This window comes from Manis javanica, chromosome 2, assembly GCF_040802235.1.
Source record: "Manis javanica isolate MJ-LG chromosome 2, MJ_LKY, whole genome shotgun sequence".
NCBI lineage: Eukaryota > Metazoa > Chordata > Mammalia > Pholidota > Manidae > Manis > Manis javanica.
Window position 1 is genome coordinate 36,665,023 of NC_133157.1, and position 21,582 is coordinate 36,686,604.

General features: G+C 37.8%; 1 protein-coding gene and 2 non-coding genes across 18 annotated transcripts in view; 2 read left to right on the plus strand and 1 right to left on the minus strand.

Moving 5' to 3' along the window:
• UBAP2 (ubiquitin associated protein 2) overlaps positions 1-21,582 on the plus strand; it is a 146,055-nt gene that overhangs the window by 94,836 nt on the left and 29,637 nt on the right. For 13 of the 16 annotated variants that reach the window (XM_037009826.2, XM_037009823.2, XM_037009820.2 and 10 more), the window contains 3 exons: positions 2,881-2,936; positions 18,017-18,084; positions 20,520-20,709. In XM_037009826.2, the coding sequence (XP_036865721.2) occupies positions 2,881-2,936; positions 18,017-18,084; positions 20,520-20,709 (314 nt within the window). The remainder of the gene's footprint in view (positions 1-2,880; positions 2,937-18,016; positions 18,085-20,519; positions 20,710-21,582) is intronic. The other 3 variants (XM_037009829.2, XM_073228228.1, XM_037009828.2) reach the window with 1 other exon arrangement.
• LOC118970833 (U6 spliceosomal RNA) lies at positions 18,274-18,375 on the minus strand. The gene has a single exon (XR_005058983.1). It is a non-coding gene; the product is annotated as a U6 spliceosomal RNA (small nuclear RNA).
• LOC118970840 (small nucleolar RNA SNORD121A) lies at positions 20,816-20,898 on the plus strand. Its single transcript, XR_005058990.1, has one exon. It is a non-coding gene; the product is annotated as a small nucleolar RNA SNORD121A (small nucleolar RNA).

Below are 21,582 nucleotides of genomic sequence, written 5' to 3' on the forward strand. Positions count from 1 at the left end.
TCAAATTTATTATTTTAAGCTGAAAATAATTCACTGAAGTTTTCCCATATGTTTGAGGTATATCTTATAGGTCTATAAGGAGGATCAAGGTCTTACTGTAAAGTTTTAATATTCCAAAATAGCATTAGGACCTGATCTGTATTCTTTATCTAATATTTGGTAGTTTTTATAGTCTGTCTCTAGGATGGGTTACTGCAATAACTTGGCCTTGGCTTCTGACATAGGGCTTTCCCCTCTGTTGCCTGACATAACTATTTACCATGTTGCACTTCTGCTTACAACAATGTACATTTTTTTCTGCCTGTGTTTAAATGTACTCAGATTCTCACTCTATTCTGCATGTCTAAGTTTGTGTTTTAATTATTTCAACAATACTGAGTGGTAGGCCAATCTCTTCACCTATCGTTTGTATGAAAGGGTGTTTTAACATCACTGAATTGTACACTTAAAAATGATACAGTAGTAAATTTTATGCTATGAGTATTTTGCCACAACTTAAAAGTTTTTGGGGAAAAAATGTTTTCAACTGTAGAACACTGGACATTTTATGTATAGGTTTTGATAATGCCTCATCATTCCTACTCCTCCCACCCCATGGGATATCCCTTCTTTATATATCAGTCTTTTCAGATAATTTCCAACCTTTAAGGGTTTTGCTGTGTGTGCTTCATCTTCCCTATAAATGTCTCTTACCATTTTAAGCTTTCATTAACTTCTTTGTCCTCCAAATTTACAATGTGTTAATCAGCTTCATGTTTCATTCAATAATATAGTTACAACATGTGATCACTCAACATTTTTTATTGTCATTTCAATGAGCTATGACTTTGGTATGTTAAGCATGATTGGCTTAACCCACTATTGACTAGTTAATGGTTAGTGATGAACAACAGTTCTTAATGAAAATTCCCCCGTAAATTATTCTCTGTTGTCTTAGTTGTCTTGAAGATTAAAGTTTTAGGAATGGGATTTTTGAGGTTCTGGAATTGTTTTCTATTTCTTCATTAGAGTGTTCCTAAAACTGCTGAAATTGAGTTTCAGCTTTTTGTAGAATTGTCAATCCTTAAATTAGAAAATTATCTCATGATAAAATTGATAGCATAAACATAACATTAAGTTGGTTGGAAGTGGCACCAAAAAGGTGGCCATCTCTGTAACTAGTCTAGTTGTGAGCTTTTAAAACTACATTTACTTAGAAATCTGGAAGGAAGTATATTAAAAGATTAGAGATTATGTATTGGAACCTAGAAGAAAGTCACATTATAGAAGAAAGTTAAGAGTGAAAGGTCAGTGATGGCTTGCCTTAAATCCATTTAGCTTTGTGTACAGTGTGTTCTATAAGAGGCCTGTGCAGGGTTCTAGAGAACAAGGTCCCAGTACTGATTTCCAGCTACGTCTAGTAGTACCTTGTGTTACTTCACTTGAAGTATTACTTCTTGCTACTTTTGTTTAAGAACGTATCTTAGATGTTTTTGGGGGATACATAAATTCATACTTGTTTTATGACATTTCTAGAGAAATTACGGAAACCATTTAAGAGTGATCTCCAGTATACAAGATCAGATTGTCACTTTCAAATATTGAAGTCTTCTCTACCAAGCTTTATTATTTCAAGGATACAGAGGCATAGAAGGGCAGGAAATGCCTCTACTCATGTTTTTCCTTCCTATAAAGTCTGTGCTCTCTGATGCACAGCAATAAATGAGGGCTTAAGTGATGTGTGTAGTTTTCTCAGTTGGTAGGCACTGTCCTCAGGTTTGAAACGTCTCCCTTTTATACCCATATGGTAGTATATCTTAGGTGATATTTTATAAGAATTTTTTATTTTATATCTTCTATAAACCCATAGGTTTTTATGTTTGTTTGCCTTAACCAATCCTAAATTAGGGACATCCTACTGAAAGCATTCCACATAGGAGGACTCTTTTCCTGTAACACTATGAGTTTATTTATGAGATGGTTGATTATTAGGGTATTGGAATGATTCCAAGAAGGTTAGATGTGGTCACTTGCCTTTTTTTCTTAGGAGTGTGCCCCTCTTGCCTTTCACCTCCCCACATACAAACTTCATTGTACGTCTGTGCTAACCCATTTTTTCCTTCCTATTGAAGGAATTGAAAGCATTCACAATCTTCCTGGGGGTGGTTATAATTAATGTCTTGGTGTATTTCCTTTTAAAACCATTTTCTTTGGGTACATGATTTCATGTGTGCTTTAACATAACAGGCCTGTCCTTATATAGGTTCACTAAGTACTAAAGTCAGCATGTTTGAACAAACGTGCTTTTCTTTAAAGAATTAATTGTTGTATAGGTGACTGTTCTGTAAAGTACTGTTTGAGTAGGTTCTCTGTGCCTGTCATTGGGAGGTATAGCATTGGACTTTACATGAGCAGGACTAATGGTGCAACTTTGCTGGAGCCCTGTTAGGGAACCATGCAGTGGACCTAATCACTAATAAAAAGGATGCTTTCTCAATTTGATAATTCAGTACTATACCTGAAATGAGGGCCCAAGATAGATCTGCCTTATATTGAATTTTGTTCTGTATTAAATTTTATATATCATAAAGATCTCATTGTTAAATGTGTGTATTCTGTGTTCATTTTCTTACTTGTGGCAGAATTGCTTGGATATGACCTACATTGAAGCAAAATCAGTTTGAGACATGAGTTTAGGTATTATCTAGCCAAGTTATACTTGAAAACACAATGTTGTTGTCTTAGTTGTCTTTTATTGAGAACAGATTAACAGCCTTATATTTCTTGGATTGTAAACTAAGTTGCTAGTGAGATATGGTATATCTTATTCAGTACACAATAGAGAATCATTTGGAGTAAGACGGTATTTGATGTTATGGTATAAACTGTAATTATTGTTAGCAGAGGCCTGGAAGAATTCTGTGGAAGAGTGGACAACAGAAGACTGGACTGAAGATGTAAGTATTTAGCATCAGATCAGACCTTTCTTTATTTTGGGTCCTGGAGGTAGAGGCATTGGTACTTTGAGGATCCCCAGAGACATTTTTAAGCTATTCATGTCTACTTTTCATACATGTGTGATTACCATGTTTTGGGTTTTTTTAGCAGACTCTTCTCAAAAGGCAGTTGGTGTTTTGAAATTTAAGAAACTTGATTTTAAAGTGTCTACTTAAAAAATTACCCAACTGTTAAGCAGGACTCTAATCATTTTTAGTTTATCTTTGTTTTGTTTGACCTGATAACCAACAGATGCTATGCCCTTGCCTGTTAACTATTATTCTTTCTAACATTTTTATTAAAGGAGACAGTCTGTGTTTTGGGTCATAGTTTACATTAATCTGAATAAGTCATTTTGGTGCCTAATTCTTGGCCCCTTTCAACTAGACTGGCTCTTTTATATTCATTTGTTCCACAGACGTTTTGAGTATACTACCCTATAGCTTCTGGGGAGTGTTCAGCTGTAACTGCTGGGTTCAGAATAAGATGATTCTTTGATGAAAAATGCTTAATTGGGGAAAGGAAAAGTAACTGAATGAGCCCTTTACCATATTTTATACTGCTTTTCTGTTTGGCTCTCAAGGTCCAGAACAGAAATATATACGTGATAGAGAGTTACAGCAGACATTGGAAGGAGAGAATAAAGGGGTTATAAATACTGACCTTCAGAAATCACATAAAGTGACCCAGACTTTGATATTTCTTTTTTGAGATTTTTTTCCCCCTTTCGTTTTGTATTTACAAGTTTATTTTTAAAGAAACAAACTGCACTTAATGCTTCCTTTCTTTTTTAGCAGTATTGTATCTGCCTTAAGGAGCGTACCGGGTAGATGTGAGGAAGAATAGATATGCTCTTTTGATTAGAATTTAGATATAGGATATATTTTCACTTCTTTCACATACTGACTGTTAAGTCCTTGCAGCATGTTGTCACCAGGCTGGCTCCCAGTTACCTGTAAGATGAGGAGTCCGGATTACATGGGGGTTATTTGAATCAGTGAAAGGGTGGGTACCCGTGTTACAGACGTCAGAGCAGCCTGTGAGCTGCTTGTTCTTCCTTGTGCACAGATGCCCTACTTTGTTGTTGTTGTTTTTATTATTATTTGTTTACTCACTACAATCCATATTCTCACAACTTCAGGGCAGAGACCATATATACTCAAACCCTAGCACAGTGCCTGGCACATAGAAGGCATTCAGTAAATATTAGTTTTAGGAAATGAACTCATCATACATAATCTTTTGTTTTGTTCACATTAGGAACTAAAAGCATGCAGTTCCCCTTTAGCATAAATAAGTATTGGGTTAATGATAGAATGAGCTGAAAATAAATTGAATGAGAGACTGCTGTTATTGCACAGTTGCCCTACTTTTAAGTGTTACATGTAACTAGAATTTTTGCTTAGAGTTTGGTGGGAGAAAAAAATGTTTCCAGGGCTAAAAGCTTTTCATCTCCTTACCTGTTGTCTCAGGAGGCAGAAGGCGTGAATTCCGTTCTGGCTGTGTTGACATTGGACAAAGCATCTTTCCTTTCTGAACCTATTTTTTATCTGTATGGTGAATATAATAACTGTCCTGCCCAAATCATTTTGTTCTGTGAGTCAGATGAGGACTTAAAATGAAACTCAGCTAACAAGGAGTTAAACGTAACTCATACAGACATAACATTCTGTATAGATCATACTGTAGCACAATATAATAATTACTGAAAAGAATTAGCATAGGGAATTCAGGTGTCTTTTCTCAGGAATTTTCAAAAAGATTTAAAAGTTTTCTGTGATGTTACAAAGTAATGACGATTGAAAGGTGAGTAATCTTAAATGCAAATCTTAAATTCCTTCTAGAGAGAACTATAGCTATTCACCTTTACTCACCCCTCATTTAAGAGAAAAGTGGAAACAGTTGAATTTTCTGTATTCTATCAGGGTTATGTAGGCTGTTACTGATTAATGTAGTTCTCATTTATCTTTAACTTACTAATACTTGCAAGGCTTTAGTCTATTTCATTTTTTTATAAAGGTATCATTTATATAAAATACTATAAAGTTTCACATAAGCAACATTGTGATTACTACATTCACCCATATTATGAAGTACCCCACACACACCCCATTTCGCTCACTGTCCATCAGCATAATAAAATGCTAGTCACTACTTGTCTTCTCTGTGCTACACTACCTTCCCCAAGATGCCCACCCTCACCACCACCCCCCCCCCACACACACACACCATGTGTACTGATCATAATACCACTCAATCTCCTCCCTCCCTCCCTTCCCAACCACTGCCCCCGAACACACCCCTTTGATAACTGCTAGTCCATTCCTGGAGTCTGTGAGTCTGCTGCTGTTTGTTTCTTCAGTTTCGATTCATTGTTATACTCCACAAATGAGGGAAATCGTTTGCTACTGATCTTTCTCCACCTGGTTTATTTCACCGAGATAATACCCTCTAGCTCCATCCATGTTGTTGCAAATGGTAGGATTTGTTTTCTTCCCATGACTGAAAAATATTCAATTGTGTATATGTATGGTGTCATCTTTATCAATTCATCTACTGATGGACCCTTAGGTAGCTTCAATATCTTGGCTGTTGTAAATAGTGCTGTGATAAACATAGGGGTGCGTATGTCTTTTTGAATCAGGGATCTTGTTTTCTTTGGGTAAATTCCTAGGAGTGGAATTCCTGGGTCAAATGCTGCTTCTGTTTTTAGCTTTTTGAGGGACCTCCTTATTGGTTTCCACATTGGTTGAATTAATTTACCTTCCCACCAGCAGTGTAGGAGGGTTCCCCTTTCTCTGCATCCTCGCTAGCATTTGTTGTTGCTAGTCTTTTGAATGTTAGCCATCCCAACTGGTGTGAGGTGTTATCTCATTGTGGTTTTAATTTGCATTTCCCTTATGATTAGCAATGTGGAGCATCTTTTCATGTGCTTGTTGGCCATCTGAATTTCTTCTTTACAGAAGTGTCTGTTCATATCCTCCGCCCATTTTTTAGTGGGGTTATTTGCTTTTTGGGTATTGAAGTGTGTGAGTTCTGTATATATTTTGGATGTTAACCCCTTATTGGATATGACATTTACAAATATATTCTCCCATACTGTAGGATGCCTTTTGTTCTGCTGATGGTGTCTTTTGCTGTACAGAAGCTTTTTAGTTTGACTTAGTCCCATTTGGTCATTTTTGTTTTTGTTTCCCTTGCTCGAGGAGATGCTTTCAGAAAAAGTTGCTGGTGTTTATATTCAAGAGATTTTTGCTTTTTTTTTCTTTTTTCTTTTGGTACTACAATTACATGAGCAACATTATGGTTACTAGACACCCCCCATCATCAAGTCCCCACCACATGTCCATCAGCATAGTAAGATGCTATAGAATCACTACCTGTCTTCTCTGTGTTGTACAGCTGTCCCCATGTCCCCCCTTACAGTATGTGTGCTAATAATAATGCCTCTTTTCCCCCCTTGTCTCTCCCTTCTCATCCATCCTCCCCAGTCCCTTTCCCTTTGGTAACTGTTAGTCCATTCTTGGGTTCTGTGAGTCTGCTGCTGTTTTGTTCCTTCAGTTTTTTTCTTTGTTAGAATCCACAGATAAGTGAAATCATTTGATACTTGTCTTTTTCTGCTTGGCTTATTTCACTGAGCATAATACCCTCTGACTCCATCCATGTTGTTGCAAGTGGTAGCATTTGTTCTCTTCTTATGGCTGAATAATATTCCACTGTGTATATGTACCACATCTTCTTTATCCATTCATCTACTGATGGACATTTAGGTTGCTTCCATTTCTTGGCTATTGTAAATAGTGCTACAATAAACACAGGGTTGCATATGTGTTTTTCAAACTGGGCTCCTGCATTCTTAGGGTAAATTCCTAGGAGTGGAATTCCTGGGTCAAATGGTATTTCTATTTTTAATTTTTTGAGGAACCTCCATACTGCTTTCCACAATGGTTGAACTAATTTACAATCCCACCAGCAGTGTAGGAGGGCTCCCCATTTCTCCACATCCTCATCAACATTTGTTGTTGTTTGTCTTTTTTATGTTGGCCATCCTAACTGATGTGAGGTGGTATCTCGTTGTTTTAATTTGCATTTCTCTGATGACAAATGATGTGGAGCATCTTTTCATGTGCCTGTTGGCCACCTGAATTTCTTCTTTGGAGAAGTGTCTGTTCAGGTCCTCTGCCCATTATTTAATTGGATTCTTTGCTTTTTGTTTGTTGAGGTGCGTGAGCTCTTTATATATTTGGGATGTCAACCCTTTATCGGATCTGTCATTTATGAATATATTCTCACATACTGTAGGATGTCTTTTTGTTCTCTTGATGGTGTCCTTTGCTGTACAGAAGCCTCTCAGCTTGAAATAGTTTCACTTGTTCATTTTTGCTTTTGTTTCCCTTACCCAGGGAGATACGTTCATGAGGAAGTTACTTATGTTTATGTCCAAGAGATTTTTGCCTATTTTTTTTCTAAGAGTTTTATGATTTCATGACTTACATTTAGGTTTTTGATCCATTTTGAATTTACTTTTGTGTATAGGGTTAGATAGTGATCCAGTTTCATTCTCTTACATGTAGCTGTCCAGTTTTGCCAACACCAGCTATTGAAGAGGCTGTCATTTCCCCATTTTATATCCATAGCTCCTTTATCATATATTAATTGATGGTATATATTTGGGTTAATATCTGGACTCTCTATTCTGTTCCACTGGTCTATGGGTGTGTCTTATGCCTGGACCAAATTGTCTTGATTACTGTGGCTTTGTAGTAGAGCTTAAAGTTGGGAAGCAAGATTCCCCCCCTTCTTTATTCTTTCTTCTGAGGATTGCTTTGGCTATTCGGGGTCTTTTGTGGTTCCATATAAATTATAGAACTATTTGTTCCAGTTTGTTGAAGAATGCTGTTGGTATTTTGATAGGGATTGCATTGAATCTGTAGACTGCTTTAGGCAGGATGGCCATTTTGACAATATTAATTCTTCCTAGCCAAGAGCATGGAATGAGTTTCCATTTGTTAATGTCCTCTTTAATTTTTCATAAGAGTGTCTTGTAGTTTTCAGGGTATAAGTCTTTCACTTTCTTGGTTAGGTTTATTCCTAGGTATTTTATTCTTTTTGATGCAATTGTGAATGGAATTGTTTTCCTGGTTTCTCTTTTTGCTAGTTCATTGTTACTGTATGGGAAACGAACATATTTCTGCATGTTACTTTTGTATCCTGCAACTTTGCTGAATTCAGATATTAGTTCTAGTAGTTTTTGAGTGGAGTCTTAGGGTTTTTTATATACAGTATCATGTCATATGCAAACAGTGACAGTTTGACTTCTTCCTTACCAATCTGGATGCCTTGTATTTCTTTGTTTGGATAGCCACGGCTAAGACCTCCAGTACTATGTTTAATAACAGTGGGGATTGTGGGCATCCCTGTCTTGTTTCTGATCTTTGGTGACAAGCTTTCAGCTTCTCGCTGTTCAGTATGATGTTGGCTGTTGGTTTGTCATATATGGCCTTTATTATGTTGAGTTACTTGCCCTCTATACCCATTTTGTTGAGAGTTTTTATCATGAGTTGTTGTTGAATTTTGTCGAATGCTTTTTCAGCATCTATGGAGATGATCATTTGGTTTTGTCCTTCTTTTTGTTGATGTTGTGAATGATATTGATGAATTTTCGAATGTTGTACTGTCCTTGCATCCCACAGATGAATCCCACTTGATCATGGTGTATGATCCTCTTGATGAATTTTTTAGTTCAGTTTGCTAATATATTGTTGAGTATTTTTGCATTTATTTTTATCAGGGATATTGGTCTGTAATTTTCTTTTTTGGTGGTGTCTTTGCCTGGTTTTGGTATTAGAGTTATGCTGGCTTCATAGAATGATGTGGAAATATTCCCTCATCTTCTGTTTTTTGGAAAACTTTAAGAAGAGTAGGTATTATATCTTCTGTATATGTCCAATAAAATCATTGGTGAATCCATCTGGCCTGGGTGTTTTCTTCTTGGGTAGTTTTTTGATTACCAATTCAGTTTCATTGCTGATAATTGGTCTGTTCAGATTTTCTGTTTCTTCCTTGGTCAGTCTTGGAAAGTTGTATTTTTCTAGGAAATTGTCCATTTCTTCTAGGTTTTCCAGCTTGTTAGCATGTAAAATTTCATAGTAGTCTCTAATAAATCTTTGTATTTCTGTGGTGTCCATAGTGATTTTTCCTTCTCCTTACTGATTCTGTTTATGTGTGCAAGATTCTCTTTTTCTCCTAATAAGTCTGGCTAGGGGTTTATCTTTCTGCTTATTTTCTCAAAGAACCTGCATTTGGTTTCATTGATTTTTTTCTATTGTTTTATTCTTCTCAATTTTATTTATTTCTTCTCTGATCTTTATTATGTACCTCATTCTGCTGAGTTTAGGCGTCATTTGTTCTTCTTTTTCCAGTTTCAATAATTGTAACGTTAGACTATTGATTTGGGATTGTTCTTCCTTATTTACATAGGCCAGGATTGCTATATACTTTCCTCTTAGAACCATCTTCGCTGCATCCCACAGAAGTTGGGGCTTTGTGCTGTTGTTGTCATTTGTTTCCATATATTGCTTGATCTCTTTTAATTTGGTCATTGATCCACTGATTATTTAGAAGCATGTTATTAAGCCTCCATGTGTTTGTGAGCCTTTTTGTTTTCTTTGTACAATTTATTTCTAGTTTTATACCGTTGTCATCTGAGAAGTTGGTTGGTAGATTTTCAATCTTTTTGAATTTACTGAGGCTCTTTTTGTGGCCTAGTATGTGGTGTATTCTGGAAAATGTTCCATGTGCACTTGAGAAGAATGTGTATCCTGCTGCTTTTGGGTGTAGAGTTCTGTAGATGTCTGTTGGGTCCATCTGTTCTAGTGTGTTGTTCAGTGCCTCTGTGTCCTTACTTAATTTCTGTTTGGTTGATCTGTCCTTTGGAGTGAGTGGTGTGTTGAAGTCTCCTAAAATGAATGCATTGCATTATGTTTCTTCCTTTAATTCTGTTAGTATTTGTTTTACATATGTCGGTGCTCCTGTGTAGGGTGCATGTATATTTATAATGGTTATATTCTCTTGTTGGACTTCCCCCTTTGTCATTATGTAATGTCCTTCTTTATCTCTTGTTACTTTCTTTGTTTTGAAATCTTTTGTCTGATACAAGTACTGCAACACCTGCTTTTTTCTCCCTTTTGTTTGCATGAAACATCTTTTTTCTATCCCTTCAGTTTTAGTCTGTGTATATGTTTGGGTTTTGAGGTGAGTCTCGTGTAAGCAGCATATAGATGGGTCTTGCTTTTTTATCCATTCTATTACTCTGTGTCTTTTGATTGGTGCATTCAGTCCATTTACATTTAGGGTCATTATCAAAAGATATCTACTTATTGCCTTTGCAGGCTTTGGCTTCAAGGTTACCGAAGGTTCAAGGGTAGCTTTTTTACTATCTAGCCATCTAACTTAACTGTCTTATTAAGCTGTTATAAAGACAGTCTGATGATTATTTATCTCTTTCCTTATTCTTCCTCCTCTACTCTTTATATGTTACGTGTTTTATTCTGTACTCTTTTGTGTTTCCTTTGACTGCTTTTGTGGATAGTTGATTTTATTTTTTGCCTTTAGTTAGTATTTGGTTGGTCTGCTTTCATTGCTGTGATTTAATTTTCTATGGTGACATCTATTTCGCCTTAGGAATACTTCCATCTAGAGCAGTCCGTTTAAAATATTCTGTTGAGGTGGGTTGTGGGAAGCAAATTCCCTCAACTGTTGCTTGTCTGGAAATAATTTAATCCTTCCTTCAAATTTAAATGATATTTGTGCTGGGTACAGTATTCTTGGTTCAAGGCGCTTGTGTTTCATTGCATTAAGTATATCATGCCATTCTCTTCTGGCCTGTAAGGTTTCTGTTGAGAAGTATGATGATATCCTGATGGGTTTTCCTTTGTATGTGATCTTTTTTCTCTCTCTGGCCTTTAATACTCTGTCCTTGTCTTTGATCTTTGCCATTTTAATTATTATATGTCTTGGTGTTGTCCTCCTTGGGTCCCTTGTGTTGGGAGATCTGTGGGCTTTCATGGTCTGAGAGACTATTTTCTTCCCCAGCTTGGGGAAGTTTTCAGCAATTATTTCTTCAAATACACTTTCTATCCCTTTTTTCTCTCTACTTCTTCTGCTACCCCTATAATGTGAATATTGTTCCGTTGGATTGGTCACACAGTTCTCTTAATATTCTTTCATTCCTGGACATCCTTTTGTCTCTGCCTCAGCTTCACTGTATTCCTGTTCACTGATTTCTATTCCATTAACAGTGTTTTGCACCTTGTTCAGTCTGCTCTTAAGACCTTCCATCGATTGTTTCACTTCTGTTACCTCTCTCCGCTCTTCATTAGCTCTTGCACATTTCTCTACAGGTCAATCAGCATGGTTATGACTTTTATTTTGAATTCTTTTTTCTGGAAGATTGGTTACATCTATCTCACCAGGCCCTCTCTCTGGTGATTTTTGACTGGAGCAGATTCTTCTGCATTTTCATGGCAATAGAAGTGGTCACAAGCAGGTGGCGGTTGTGTCAGCTGTGAGGACAAGTCCCTTCCTGCTTGTTGGTTGCCTTCCCATTCTCTGCTGCCTGTGCCATCTATCCGCACCCCCGGTGCACTCTGTGGGATAATCTCTTGAGCTGCTGTGGGCAGGGCTTCACTCGGGATAGGCTAGTGCTCTCCCGGGTTCGCAGCTGTGCCGGGTGTGTTCTCCTTCCAGCATGGCTCCACTTCCTGCCTTCCTGACCTTGTTCCGGCTTCCACTGCCCGTGCTGGTTACCTAAACACTGGGAGCAGTCTCTGGGATAATCCCCTGAGCTACTGTGGGCGGGGTGGCCATCAGGATAGCCTAGTGCACTGCGGAGGGTCACAGCTGTGCCAGGTGTGTTCTCCAAGAACAGCGCCCCTTCGTGCCTTCCGTACCTTGCTCTGGCTTCCTCTGTTCATTCTGTTTAGCTGCGCACTGGGAGGAGCCTCTGTGTGGTTGCTGCTAGCAGTGCTGTTCTCCCTCTGCTCCACAGCTGTGGTGGGTTAGCCAGTTTGTTTGCAGCACCGGCTGGGGGGGAAGGAATGGCAGGCTGCCTAGCACCGTGAGGGGCTTTGGGTCTGCTTTATCTGCCAGTGGTTTAGGGACCATGAAGTTCCTCAAGATTCCCAGGTGTGCTGGGATGACTTTGTCCTGCTGTTGAGTCCCTGTGCCTTTAAGACTTTTAAAAAGCACCCAGTGTTCTTTTGTCCCAGGATTTCCAGCTGTGGGGACCCGCTTGCCGTCTCAGTCTTGGATTTTACTTTTCCGTTTCTCTAATATCCAGTACACCATGTAATGTGTGTCTGTGCTCCCTGTGCAGATTACTAGGGCTGGTTATTTAGCAGTCCTGTGCTTCCACTTCTTCCCCACTCTGACTCTTTTCCTCCTGATGGTGAGCTGGGGTGGGGGGAGTGCTCGGGGACCACCCGGGTAATGGCTTTGTATCTTACCCTGTTCATGAGATGCTGAGTTCTCGCAGATGTAGATGTAGCCTGGTTGTTGTGCTGTATCTTCTCATTTAGGAATAGTTGTATTTGTTGTATTTTCAAAAATATATATGGTTTTGGGAGGAGATTTCCGCCACCCCACTCACGCTGCCATCTTGAGCCCTCTCACCTGTGTTTACTATTTAGATTTTTATGGTTTCATGACTTACATTCAGGTCTTTGTGATCCATTTTGAGCTCACTTTTGTGTATGGCATTAGACAGTAATCCATTTTCATCCTCTTACATGTAGCTGTCCAGTTTTGCCAACACCAGCTGTTGAAGAGGCTGTCATTTCCCAATTGTATCTCCGTGGCTACTTTACCATCTATTAATTCACCATATATGCTTGGGTTTATATCTGGGCTGTCTGTTCGGTTCCTGTGCTCGATGGGTCTGTTCTTGTGTCAGTACCAAATTGTCTTGATTACTGTGGTTTGTAGTAGAGCTTCAACTGAGGGAGCATAATTTCCCCTGCTTTATTCTTCTTTCTCAGGATTGCTTTGGCTATTCGGGGTCTTTTGTCATTCCATATGAATTTTACAGCTATTTGCTCCAGTTCATTGAAGAATGCTGTAGGTATTTTGATAGAGATTGCATTGAATCTGTAGATTGCTTTAGGCAGGATGGCCATTTTGGAAATACTAATTCTTCCTAGCCAAGAGCATGGGATTAATTTCCATTTGTTAGTGTCGGTTTTAATTCCTCTTAAAAGTGTCTGGTAGTTTTCAGTGTATGGGTCTTTCACTTCCTTGGTTAGGTTCATTCCTAGGTATTTTATTCTTTTTGATGCAATTGTGAATGGGATTGATTTCCTGATTTCTCTTCCTGCTAGTTCATGGTTAGTGTATAGGAATGAACAGATTTCTGCAGATTAATTTTGTATTCTGCAACTTTGGTGAATTCAGATATTACATCTAGTAGCTTTGGAGTGGATTCTTTAGGGTTTTTTATGTACAATATCATGTCATCTGCAAACAATGACAGTTTGACTTCTTCCTTGACCAATCTGGATGCGTTTTATTTCTTTGTGTTGTCTGATTGCCATGGCTAGGACCTCCAGTACTATGTTGAATAAAAGTGGGGAGAGTGGGCATCCCTGTCTTGTTCCCTATCTTAAAGGGAAAGCTTTCAGCTTCTCGCTGTTAAGTGTAATGTTGGCTGTGGGTTTGTCATGTATGGCCTTTATTATGTTGAGGTATTTACCCTCTATACCCATTTTGTTGAGAGTTTTTATCATGAATGGATTTTGAATTTTGTCAAATGCTTTTCAGATCTGTGGTGATAATTATGTGGTTTTTGTCTTTTTTTGTTGATGTTGTGGGTGATGTTGATTCATTTTTGAATGTCGTACCATTCTTGCATCCCTTGGGTGAGTCCCACTTGATTTTGATGGATGAACTTTTTGATGTATTTTTGAATTTGGTTTTCTAATATTTTGTTGAGTATTTTGGCATCTATGTTCATCAGGGATATTGGTCTGTAATTTTCTTTTTTTGTGGTATCTTTGCCTAGTTTTGGTATTAGAGTGATGTTGGCCTCGTAGAATGAGTTCGAGAGTATTCCCTCTTCTACTTCTTGGAAAACTTTTAAGTAGGATGGATTTAGGTCTTCACTAAATGTTTGATAAAATTCAGCAGTGAATCCATCTGGCCCAGGGATTTTGTTCTTAGTTAGTTTTTTGATTACCAGTTCTGTTTCTTTGCTGGTAATTGGCCTAATTGGATTTTCTGTATCTTCCTGGGTCCTCCTTGGAACATTGTATTTTTCTAGAAAGTTGTGTGTTTCTTCTAGGTTATCCAGCTTGTTGGCATGTAATTTTTCATAGTATTCTCTCAGAATTTGTATTTCGTGGTGTCTGTAATTATTTTTCCTTTCTCATTTCTGATTCTGTTTATGTGTGTAGACTCTCTTTTTTTCTTGATAAGTCTGGCTATGCGTTTATCTGTTTCATTAATTTTTTCGAACCAGCTCCTGCTTTCATTGATTGTTTCTGTTGTTTTATTCTTCTCAATTTTATTTATTTCTGCTTTAATCTTTATTATGTCCCTTCTACTGGCTTTGGGCCTCATTTCTTCTTCCTTTTCTAGTTTCATTGGTGTATAGATATTTTGTAATGGTTATATCCTCTTTTTGAAGCGACCCCTTTATCATTCTATAATGTCCTTGTTTGCCTCTTGTTACTTTCTTTGTTTTAAAGTCTGTTTTGTCTAATACAAGTACATTGCAACTCCTGCTTTTTTGCCCTTTATTATTTGCATAATACTCTTTCTGTCCATTCCCTTGTTGTCTGTGTCTTTGGGTTTGAAGTGAGTCTCTTTTAGGCAGCAGATGGATCGGTCTTTTTTTTTTTTTAATCCATTCTGCACCTTTGTGTCTTTTGATTTGTGCATTCAGTCCATTTACATTTAAAAAGATTATCCAGAGATATGTACTTATTGCCATTGCAGGCTTTAGATTTGTTGTTACCAAAGGTTCAAGGGTAGCTTCTTTACTATCTAACAGTCTAATTTAACTCACTTAGTATGCTATTTCAAACACAATCTAATGTTGTTTTTTCTCTTCCCTTCTTTTTCTTTCTCCTCCACTTTTTTTGTATTAGATGTCATATTCTGTGCTGTTTGTGTGTCCCTTGACTGAGTTTGTGTGTAGTTGATTTAATTTTGCATTTGCTTAGTCTCTAATTGGTCTGTTTCCGTTACTGTGGTTTTAATTTTCTCTGGTGAAAGCTATTTAGCCTTAGGAGCGCTTCCATCTATAGCTGTCCCTCAAAAATACGCTATAGAGATGGTTTGTGAGGTAAATTCTTCCAAATTTGGTTATCTGGAAATCGTTTAATCCCTCCTTGAAATTTAAATGATAATCTTGCTGAGTAGAGTATTCTTGGTTCAATTTCCCTTGTGTCATTACATTAAATATATCATGCCTCTCTCCTCTGTCCTGTAAAGTTTCTGCAGAGAGGTCTGACAATAGTCCGATGGGCTTTCTTTTGTATTTGATGTTTCTTACTCTCTCTGGCTGTTTTGAGTACTGTCGTTGTCCTTGATCTTTCCCATTTTACTTATTATATGTCTTGATTTTGTCTTCCTTGGGTCCTTTATGTTGGGAGATATGTGCAGTTCCATGGCCTGAGAAACTATTTCCTTCCCCAGATGGGAAAAGGTTTCAGCATTTATTTCCTCAGTGACAGTTTATATCCCCTTTTCTCTCTCTTCTTCTTCTGGTACCCCTATAGTGCGAATATTGTTACTTTTGCATTGGTCACACAGTTCTCTTAATGTTATTTCATTCCTAGAGATCCTTTTTTCTCTCTGCCTCAGCTTCTTTTTATTCGTGTTCTCTAATTTGTATTTTATTTACCGCCTCCTCTATCTCATCTCATCTGCTTTTAAATCCCTCCATTGTATGTTTCATTTCAGATAATTGTTTTTTGAAAGTTTGTATCTCTTGAAGTCCCTGAGATCTTGAATATTTTTCTGTAGCTCCGTGAGCATGTTTATGATTTTTATTTTCAAATCTTTATCAGGAATATTGCTGATTTTAGTTTCACTGCAGTCTCTGTTGTTTTTGGAATTTGGGTTATACCAGGTTCTTGTGCCATTTCATATTTGTAATGAAAAACATGGAATAATAACTTTGTGTATGTGGTGCACTCTAGTGCCCAGGACCTCTGCTTTCTTGAGCTGCCCCACCCCTGGAGCGATGGCGGGGTTTGCAGGTGAGGGGCACCGGCACCTGCCAGGAATAAAGAGCTCTTTCTGCTTCCCAGCTCTAGTACCTGCCTCCAGTTCCAGGGCTAGTGGGTCAAGCACACAAGAAGGAGCCTTTGTGTTACACCCTTGTTGCTATCGTAGGTGGGGCCACCCTCTGGCTGGCCTGGTTCAATGGCAGTGGTAGCAAGTTTGCAAAGCGGTGCCTGCTGGGAGAAAAGATTGCCAGTCTGCGTATTGCATTGTGGTGCCTTTGTGTGCGTCCCCAGCCAGGGCAGTAGAGTGCATGAAGCTCCTGAAAATTCCCAACGTGCTGGGCTGAGTGTGCTGGGACGATTTTGTCTACCTATCGTTTCTCCTTATCTGCAAGGTCTGTATAATCCTTTGTCCCTGAGCAGCCTGTTATGCGTACCTGTTCTCCACAAGCAACTGAAATCTCCGTCTCTCTGAGCATTCTACCTGTCTTTGCTTTCCAACCCCACTAATCTCCAGAGCACCGTATACTTTAGGTTTGTACTCCCAGAGCAGATCTACAGGACTGTGTATTTAGCAGTCCTAGGCTTCTACTCCTTCCCCACTCTGTTTCTCTTTCTCCCGCCTGGGTGAAAGCCTGGGTGGGCGGAGGCTTCGTGTCCCGCTGCATTGCAGTTTTTCTACTTCATCCTTTTCTGTGAGGTCTCCTCTTTTCCCCAGAAGTAGGTAGTCTGTTGCAGTCTTCTTTCCAGTTGGTCTTTCAGGATTAGTTGTATTTGCTGTATTTTTGTATTATGTGGTTTGGGGAGGAGGTTTCTGTCTCACTTCTCACACCACCATCTTTAAGCCTCTTCAAGTTATTTTTTATAAAAACAACTTAAAAAAATAGAAGTACTGATTACTAAAGCTGTCTGTTTTGGAGGAAAAAGTGTCAATTATTTTGCGTTTTAAAACTTCCCTCCTCCTCTGTGGCATTTATGGTAACATTGGTGGGGGTTTTATTGGTGTTCTCATTTTTTTTTTGTATCATTAATCTACAATTACATGAGCAACATTGTGTTTACTAGACTCCCCCCTTCACCAAGTTCCCCCCACAAATCCCATTACAGTCACTGTCCATCAGGGTAGTAAGATGCTGTAGAATCACTTCTTGTCTTTGTGTTGCACAGCCCTCCCCATGCTTCCCCCCACATTATACATGCTAATCTTAATGCCCCCTTTCTTTTTTCCCCCACTTATCCCTCCCTTCCAACCCATCCTCTCCAGTCCCTTTCCCTTTGGTAACTGTTAGTCCATTCTTGGGTTCTCTGAGTCTGCTGCTGTTTTGTTCCTTCAATTTTCTCTTTGTTCTTCTACACCACATACACGTGAAATTCATTTATTACTTGTCTTTTTATCTGGCTTATTACACTGAGCATAATACCCTCTAGCTCCATCCATGTTGTTGCAAGTGGTAGCATTTGTTCTCTTCTTATGGCTGAATAATACTCCACTGTGTATATGTTCCACATCTTCTTTATCCATTCATCTACTGATGGACACTTAGGTTGTTTCCATTTCTTGGCTATTGTAAATAGTGCTACAATAAACACAGGTGTTTTTCAGACTGGGCTTCTGCATTCTTAGGGTAAATTCCTAGGAGTGGAATTCCTGGGTCAAATGGTATTTCTATTTTTAATTTTTTGAGGAACCTCCATACTGCTTTCCACAATGGTTGAACTAATTTACAGTCCCACCAGCAATGTAGGGAGGGTTCACCTTTCTCCACAACCTCACCAACATTTGTTGTTGTTTGTCTTTCATTCTTTCTATACAGCTTTCTGAAACAAAGGTCTTCACTGCTTCATCTGCTCCAGCAGAGAATCATGTCACACCTGGGCAAAGGTAAATACTTCTTGCTACCATTTGTTTGTTGTTCAAAGTGTAATTGGAATTTTTGCCTCTGAAATTGTTTCAAGTCTCTTTTTTTTTTTCCTTTTCTTGAATCCCTTTTTGTTTTCCCCTTTTTTCACTAAGACTGTTTTATCAATAACCTAACCTATCTGAGCTGCCAGAGCCTACATCATTTTTTTTTCGTATATGGAACGCTTCACAAATTTGCATGTTATCCTTGTGCAGGGGCCATGCTAATCTTCTCTGTTTTGTTCCAATTTTAGTTATGTGCTGTGGAAGCAAGCCCCTTCAGTTCTTAATTGGTTATATCTGATTAATTAAAATAGCAATTATGGTTGTCATTTATGGCAGAGTCAATTTAAACCTACTTAATGATCTTTTTTTAGTTTTGTAAATACACTGTTTTTTTGACAGATGAACTTAATGCAAGATACCCTTTGGTTTCTTCAGATACTACCATTTATTTAGAGCTTCTTAGGCTAATGCAGACATTTCATTTTATGTGGTCTATCCTAGTTTCTTGTTTCGTTTTTTTTCCTTGAAGTATACTTGAGAAACAATTGGACTCTGCTGGTTTTAACCTAGTCTTGTGAATTATTGAAAAGGTAGGAATTTTTTTTTATTAAAGTATCATTGATATACAATCTTATTATGAAGGTTGTACATGAACACTGTGATTTCAACATTTGCCCATATTATCAAGTCCTTCCCCCTCCCCCCCCATTGCAGTCACTGTGTTTCAGCATAGTAAGATGCTGTAGAGTCATTACTTGTCTTTGTTTTGTACTGCCTTCCCTGTAACCTACCTGTATTATGATTGTGAGTCATAGTTCATGAAAAAGAAGGAACTTTTAGGGTAATAGAAACATTGTTAGAATGTGTACAGAACTAAATATTGAAAAGCATGCACTTACATCCTATTTTTTCATAGGATGTAACACTAAAAATATTAGATTATGGTTTCAAAAATATCAGGATCCAGAAGGATGAAAGCCTAATGTATGTGATACCTGGGAATTGAAAGCAGTTTTGAACCTAACATGCTCAATCTCCTACTAAATGAGATGGTTATATGACATCATTATAGAGAAGTAAAAATGATCAAAGGTTATGTCTTATATTGTTTTATGAATTGCTCAGAATTTCTTGTTAAGTGGATATAAGTACTTCACTGTATTTATTACTAGGGGATTTGGTAAGATCATTTTCATTTAAAAAAAATGTGAAGTGGACTTTTTTAATGGTTATTTTTAAGAAGATAATACTGTACAATTTACCATACATATATCTTACAAATCTTTTCTAAATAAAATTTGATGTTATTTTTGAAGTCACAAAACTTTTAAGATGGGTCATATGTAATATAACTACCATAGGTTTGTTTATATCCCTAGAGTTAGTAAATCGTAAACTTGGTAACATTACTTTGGGATCCACAATGCTAGTCTCGGACTTCAACCTGGGATTATAGCAAAGTGAGAATGTGTAATGCATAAGGAGAGGAACTCAGGCCTACAAACTTGGCTCTGTATCAGGATTGAGTCTTCAATTATTTGACCTCCCACAATGTGCCTCATTTGCATGGTGAGAGTTCCTGATAGAACTGACTGGAAACTGGCCTTTCAGAAGATTTAATGGAATCAATTATCACATTAAGCAATCGTGTACATTTTGCTGATCTTATGGAGAAGAGTTAGTAGCCCACTCACATGTCAGGTAGTATATATTTGGAAGATCATTTGTTCTTCCTGATCTTAGGTTTTTAGGTCATGATTCTCAAATTGGAATACCTGTTTCTCTGAGGGCATTATAGGTGTTTTAGTTAATAGTGTATTTGCTATATATTGTGCATTTTTTCTTGAATATTTAAGAGGGAAAATTGTAAAATTAAAAATCTTAATGTATTATGGGATAGAATGCAGGACTTGTAGGAATATTTATGACAGAACTTGTAGGAATATTTATAACAAATGTGAATGTGTTTGAAAGGTCTACCATGGCTGTGTTCCTCATTCCCCCAAAATATGGATTCACTCTCCTTTAGGAGAGTTGAGAGAACTGGTTCCAAGTAATAAGCAGGGCAAAATATTCTAAGGGAAATGAGCCAAACTTTGACTCAGTTGCTCCAGGTTTTCAAATCAATTGTCATGCTCTTTCTGTGGAACTGTCTCAACACATCTTTCTGTTTCTCTTCTCCACAGAGCTCTGCTTCAGTCTCTGTGGCTTCATATGCCTTTTTTTTTGGAGGGGGGAAGCGATGACTGATATCCTACTTTTTCTTGGCTCCCTTAAAAACAGTTTTCAAAGGTTTTTCCATTCTTAGATTTTTTTTTTTTTTAGAATGGCTCTACTTAGTACCAATTCACTTCCTAAAATTCAATTGTTGATGGGATTTACTCATTCCCCATTTCTTTTTGTTTGCTCAGTATTGATCTGGTAACCTTGCTCCAGAAGCCTGTTCCTTCCAGTGAAGCCTCAGAAGTCAACTCCTTTGAAACTTCCCAACAGCAGGGCTTTGGCCAAGCCCTTGTCTTCACAAATTCTCAGCACACCAGTCAGATGGCGCCTGGGACTGGCTGCTCCACTGCTGTCCACTCCTGTTCTTCTCAGAGTCTGGTAACTCACTTTGATTTCAGTATGGGGTTTTTAGAAATGTGTAGTCTAGAATTACAAATGCTTTATAATTCTTGTCTAAATATAAAAATTTCTGCAGTAGATTTCAGTCCAGAAAACAATGATGTGATAATTTCCAAGCACATATCTGATGATTCCATGTGGAATTCAATTATTCTGAGTTTTCTGGACCAAGATAAAAATATTTCTTTGTGATTAGTTGAAATCTTTTCAGTCTTAAGCACTCAGTCAGGCATCCTTCTTGTTCATCTTTTTCTTGGATTTTATTTCAAATCTGTCTCTGTACTAATGTTAAAGTCTAATTTGCAAACATCTGTCAGTGTTCCAGCTTTGCCAGAATTGTGCAAAGACAGTTTTTTTCCCAGTCTGCCTAGATGCTTGTATTTTTGGCATTTTTAGGTGTTTTCTTCTTCCATAAAGTTAGTGTACTTTTTCTTAAAATGCCACCCTGTGCAGTGGAGGCCCTTATAAGTTGGTTGTTTTTCATCAAAATGATGTTATCTGCTGTTGCACATCCTACCCCACCTTCCCATAAGAATTAAGTTCCCATTGGAAAGAACTTCAGGAACTGTTAATGATGGATGATAGTGAAGTTAGTAAACTGTTAGTGAAGATAGGTTGATGGAAGTAACACCTAAAAGCACTGAACGTGAAAGAAAGTAGTTGCAGAGTGGTGAAAAAGGTCCGTTTCCAACTGTTGGCATTTCTCAGTTGGCAGGGGGGATGTCAGAAGGCCTTTAAACAGACATCCGTACTTGACTCCTGATAATTGGTTCATTCTTTGCTGTGGTTTACCTGAAATCTGTGGTTTAGAAACAATTTCTCATGAATATGATACAATATTTTCCCCTGCTT